The 6,000-nt window shown below is 43.9% G+C and overlaps 1 protein-coding gene across 4 annotated transcripts in view; it reads left to right on the top strand.

The window, feature by feature from the left end:
* Positions 1 to 263: 263 nt before the first annotated feature.
* The window catches only part of CADM2 (cell adhesion molecule 2), a 1,574,179-nt gene continuing 1,568,442 nt past the window's right edge, over positions 264 to 6,000 (top strand). For all 4 annotated transcript variants that reach the window (XM_033943857.1, XM_033943858.1, XM_033943855.1 and 1 more), the window contains exon 1: positions 264 to 618. In XM_033943857.1, coding sequence (XP_033799748.1) covers positions 558 to 618 — 61 coding nt within the window. In that variant the 5' untranslated portion in view covers positions 264 to 557. The remainder of the gene's footprint in view (positions 619 to 6,000) is intronic.

The following is a 6,000-nucleotide window of genomic DNA, read 5'->3' as shown; positions in this document are numbered from 1 at the left end:
ATCCCCTGAAAGCTCAGGCGATTCCAGGAAGGATCGTGCTATTGATATCACTGTAAGAAAGAGAGAGGGTGGAAAATTGGAAAAGGAGGCAGCCCCATCCCTCCCTCCCCCCCCCCCCAACACCATCCCAGTCTTCGGAGGACCAAAGCCTGCCTGAGTCCTCCAAGGATGGCAGCCCCCTCCCACCCCCTGCACTTCTCTTAAAGGGGAGTTTTAAAGGGGAGGACCGGCTTTTTTTTTTTTATGCCGGCGGCGCCCTGACTTTAGACTTTGCAAGAGCCTCCCCTGAGCAGCGGCTGCCAGAACTGCCTTTCCTGGGCTTTCCCCGGCTCTCTCCCACCTGCTCCTCCCGGCAGCCAAGGGCAAGGGAGCCACTCGGCGCCGCACCCCGCTTTGTTTCATTTCCGCCAGACCGAGAGAGAAGCACGCGAAGAAACTTAATACCTGGTGCTTTGCAATTTTTTTTTTCTTCCCTGGGATACTGCGCTTTCAGCGGCAAAGCGAGGAGGAGGGAGAGAGACGAGGCAGCAAAATTCCTCTGCAGACAGGGCTCGAAGATGATTAGGAAGCCGAGTGTACTTCTCTGTGTCTACGGTTTAGCTCTTCTTCTTCTACAAGGTAAAAAAACAAAAAACACCCCAACCCAAAGCGATTCCTGAAAGTAATCACGGTAATGAACTTCCTTCCGCCGCCTCTGTGCTTTATCAACGCCACGCAGTGTTTTGCACCGCTTGTTTATTCCCTCGGTCGTTGGTCGATTAAAAGTGGAGGCTCGGGCGGCGCTGAGCGAGCGTGCACTGCACCATCCTGGGCAAAGGTTCGCCTCGCTGCATCCGCTGCCAACGCGCTCCTGGAGCACCGGGGGGGGGGGGGGGCATGGGGGCATGCACCCGAGTTGGCATCCAGTTGTCTGCTTCGGGCGATTACTTTCCGAGCCGTCGGCTTGATTGGTTTATTTAAAGCGGGATTTTGTGCCCTTTCCCTTTCATTTAGAATCTAAAACGATTCTCTGTCTCCCCCCCCTCCCCCTCCTCCTCCACCACCACAGTGGAATCAAAAACTAGTCCCTACCTCGATATAGAAACCCTATTCTAATGCAAATGTGTGTTGCTGCTGCTGTTGTTCTCTCGCAGATCTTTGAGTCGAGGAAAACCAATGCTAAATGAACATTTTTCAGGAGTGCACTTAATGTCTTGGCTTGGTTTCTTCAGAAAATGCTTTGCTTTGGGTTGTAGCGTGTGTGTGTCCTGATAGGAAGAGAAGTTGACAGGCTGAGGGAATCTATTGCTGCTGATTCAATAATTTCTCTCTCTCTCTTTTTTTTTTAAACTATCTTGAGAACTAAATGGCAGTAGGCAGCCTTCTACTGCAAAAATGAAGTCAATGAGCTGTCAGCGAACTTATTTTAATGGCTCTTCCGTGGGGGTGACATCTGGCGTGTTGAAGGAGGGGAGGAAAGGATTGGTGGCGATTCACTGTGTGTGTTTAGAACAGAGAAATAAAGAATTATGTGACCTTGCGGGCTTCATTTTGTCCCCCTCATGGCGGGGAGTAGCCTAATATGTAAAGTTAGCATCGCATTGTCCTGTGAGACATGCGTAATGTGTAGATGGGTTATCAGGCACCATGCAAATCATCACTAAGCATCCTCCGAGTACATCTTTTTTTTTTTTTTTTTTGGGGGGGGGTTAAGTCGTAAGGGTGTTGGATCTTCAAGAGCAACTGGAATAGTTCTGCAGAGTGTTTGCCTAGGGATCGGGGCTGTTTCTAGATTGTGCTGTATCTTTTTTTTTTTTTTTTTGGGGGGGGGGTTAAGTCGTAAGGGTGGTGGGTCTTCAAGAGCAACTGGAATAGTTCTGCAGAGTGTTTGCCTGGGGATCGGGGCTGTTTCTAGATTGTGCTGTATCTTTTTTTTTTTTTTTTGGGGGGGGGGGGGGTTAAGTCGTAAGGGTGGTGGATCTTCAAGAGCAACTGGAATAGTTCTGCAGAGTGTTTGCCTAGGGATCGGGGCTGTTTCTAGATTGTGCTGTATCTTTTTTTTTTTTTTGGGGGGGGGTTAAGTCGTAAGGGTGGTGGATCTTCAAGAGCAACTGGAATAGTTCTGCAGAGTGTTTGCCTAGGGATCGGGGCTGTTTCTAGATTGTGCTGTATCTTTTTTTTTTTTGGGGGGGGGGTTAAGTCGTAAGGGTGGTGGATCTTCAAGAGCAACTGGAATAGTTCTGCAGAGTGTTTGCCTGGGGATCGGGGCTGTTTCTAGATTGTGCTGTATCTTTTGTTTTTTTTTTTTGGGAGGGGGGGGGGTTAAGTCGTAAGGGTGGTGGATCTTCAAGAGCAACTGGAAGAGAGTTCTGCAGAGTGTTTGCCTAGGGATCGGGGCTGTTTCTAGATTGTGCTGTATCTTTTGTTTTTTTTTTTTGGGGGGGGGTTAAGTCGTAAGGGTGGTGGATCTTCAAGAGCAACTGGAAGAGAGTTCTGCAGAGTGTTTGCCTAGGGATCGGGGCTGTTTCTAGATTGTGCTGCATGCTTAGCTGTATCTTTTTTTTTTTTTTTTTTTTTTTTGTGATTGCACTGAAAATCCAGGAATTTGGCAGTGCTTATCTCATCTTTTGTTTTATTAATCCACCGTCTCCCGCTTTGGAGATGTCATTCTAAAGAGCTGTGTGGATTTTAGCAGTAATCTGCACCTGCTGCTGGTGGTTTTTAATATCGAGTATATTATTTCTATTTCAGTTGCTAAGTCCGGTGCTCTGGAAAACCTCCTTCCTGGAAGGATCACGAGTTGGATGGATGGCTTTTGTTCGGCATATTAAGGAAAACACAGTCCTATCGGGTGCCTCTTTAAGATATAAGAAGTGTTTTTTATTCATTAGCAAGGGAAATATTGTAAAGGGGGGACCCCCCCTCCCAAACAAAACACGTGAGCATCCAGTAGGAAAAGTACCAGAAAGCTCCCCCATCCCCTGGCTGAAAGTGAACAGCTTCCAACGACTTGCATTTTTAGTAGAAGCCACCCCCCTTCCTTTTTAACCCTGGTAATGGGTTTTCCACACCGTTTGCCTCTTTCAGATGGCCAGTCCCGATTCCCGATTTTGTAAATTCTTTAAAAAATAAATAGCTTTTTAAGTTTTCTTGGGGTGGGTAGAATGCTATGCCTATATCCTATCAAAAGGAACGCCTTGTTTACAGGCTCGGGACGTGTTTCCTACCATCGTTGCTATATCTGGGAAGAAAGGTGGTGGACCAAATTTAGATTCTCCCTTTTTTTGCCAGGGAAAGGCAGTTCTGTGCCCTGCATTGGCTGTAAGGTTCCTGTTGTGTGGTTTTACCCTTCCATTTTGGGACATTTGGGCAGATTGAGTCAATTTATTTATTTTTAGCAGCTGACCAATTTTGCATCAAATTCTAATTGCATATTCTATTACCAGATTTGGCTTACAAAAAAATCTTTAGGTTCGTTTAGCATGTAAATACTATTATGTTACTTCTATAGTGATTTTGTTTTGGTCCAGCGATCTGAAACCATCTTAAAGATGTAAAGTCCAGTAAAGTGTGGGGCAGAAGTAAATCATGTCCTTGACGCTTGGGTGGTTCCTCTTTTTCTATTTAAAATCAGACTAATTAGCTTCATTCCCTCTGGCACTGAAACTGACTTGGAGTCAAACTGCCCAGTTTTAGTCGGTGGTGGGGATTTTTCGGTTCCCTTTCTGCAAACAACATATTTCAGATTTCAGTTTGCGGCATTCCCAATCAAGCCTTGTTAGAAAGAGCTGGCTTGTGTAATATTAGGATTCACAGCAGTTCATGTTTGCATCCCTCCCCCCCTTCCCAAGAGACAGGTAATATCTTCTGCTAACTGAGGAGGGGAAGGCGGGCAAAGATAAGGGAGAGAGAGCAATGTCAGTTGAGTTCAGAGCTTGGGAGACTTAATGCTAGCCTATTTCTGTGCAGTGATTGTTATGATCAAAATGATATTAGCTGAGGATACAGTTCCATGGGGGGTAAGGTTATTCAAGCTTATTTACACACAGTTGTAAAGTTTTTACATTTCATATAGCATACCTACCTTTCTTTGCTTTTATTTCATTAACAGTAAATTATTTCTGGTGACTGACTTATTTTTTTGCATTTAGAATTCAGCATTAGCTGTGATTTTAAAGTACAGTGCATACCTAGCATGCATTATAAGAATAAAGCAAGTAGCAAACTATAGATATTAAAAAATGTGCTTAAATTTGTATAGAACTACACTTTTTAACTAATTATTTTTTTATCATCCTTTCTGCGGGGAGCTGGGTTAAGAGATTATTCTGCTGTAGCCCCCTGCTGGGTGGTAATGTAAATGGCATCTAAGTGCCCACTTTACCTCCATGAAAGCCCAGCATCGCATGTGATAAGGGTTTGAAATAAGTACTTGAAAACTTTAGTGGCACTACTCAGTAAGTGTTCTCTGGACAGTTTTCACAGGCATCCCACAAGCCAAGAAGAGTACTAGGGCAATAAAATCAACAATGAATTGCTGCCTTCATATTCAGTATTTGCGGTTTGAAACTCCATTTTCATTATTGACGTACAATCTGACATGATTTCTGCAGTTGCAAAAGTGAGGTGGTAAATCCTAAAATGTTTTATCCAGGGTACTCAAAATCAGCGTATAAAAAAAACCCTTTCATTTTCTATAGTTCAAAATAGTTTAGTATGGCTCAGGCTGGAAGATCAATACAGTCTAGAGCTGAGTAGCATCCTTAATGTATGTCACACAAGGATATTTTGCTCAAAGACTATTTGCAGTGATAAATACCCCCTTTGAGCTTATGAAAGGTGAAAAGCTTTGCCTTCAGAACAAGCTGCCTGGGGCCCACTGCCTATCATTACAATAATCACAGAGAATATGCAAAATGGTGATTAATGGCCATTGCTCCCCTGCCCCCCACCCTGCTACAAATAGAAATGAGTCTTGCTGTTTCACCTCCACCAGTGACGCTGTCAAACTCTCTATTGATCTCAATTGTTGGCTTTGAGTCTCACCTACCAATTGTTGGCTCATGAGTCTACTCAATTGTTGGCCCCTGATCACACTGAGATCCTGGCCTCACTTTCTCTCTCACTAGCTAATGTCCCTGAGCCCTGCTTCCTGTTAACATTTCTTGGCTTCTTTCCTTTTCAGCTGAATCCCCCAAGCCTTTCCCTAATATTTCTACTTCCAAATCCCCTTTGCTGCTACTTTCTTGTCCTGCCCCACTTTGGGTTTCTCCTCCACCTCATTCAATCTGTACCCTTATGCAGGTGTCAGATTTCTTTCTTTAAAAAAATAAATAAATAAAATTATTTTTATTCAAAACTTTTTACAATAAACAAGTCAACGTACTTGCATGAAGGATTTAGAAATAATATCCATCAAGTATAAGTATACTAGATACATTATTTAGTCCACCACTGAGATCCAAGGTGTCAGATTTCTAATACCATTTTATCTGATGCTATAAATTTTGCTTAATCTCTTCTAATGATGCAACTTCTCATTTCTCCATTATTGATGCTCCTGTTCCCCTCATTGCCTCTGTCATCTCCACAGGTGTCCATTTTGTTCCAGTCTGATACTCTTCTTTTTCTACCCTGTCCCAAACTGCTTTCTCCAGGGGTGGGACACAATTTAGGATTCTGAAGAGCCGGTGTTTAGAAGTGAATGGGAAATTATAAATATTACTAGATGTGTGAAGGGGGAGGAGAATGATTGTTGGAAGGGATGGTCAAAGAAGATTGAGGATCACTCTTTTGGGATCAGGGAACCATGAGAAGCGAGTCTGGGATAGGAAGAAAAAGCTGATGCTGAATGCCACCGTGGAGGAGAATTAGGGGAGGACAGCCAGAGTGCTTATCTAGGTTGGTCTCTGAGGCAATGAAGGATGTAGTGCCTAGCCCAGGGTCACAGGGAACATGTGTGAGAGAAGTAGCATTTAAATTTTGACTGCTTTGGTTCACAGATTAATGTTTATTGCTTTC

The sequence above is a fragment of the Geotrypetes seraphini genome, chromosome 4, assembly GCF_902459505.1.
Source record: "Geotrypetes seraphini chromosome 4, aGeoSer1.1, whole genome shotgun sequence".
Taxonomy (NCBI): Eukaryota; Metazoa; Chordata; class Amphibia; order Gymnophiona; family Dermophiidae; genus Geotrypetes; species Geotrypetes seraphini.
Note: the sequence above shows the minus strand (reverse complement) of the source record. Positions and strands in the feature narration are given on the sequence as shown.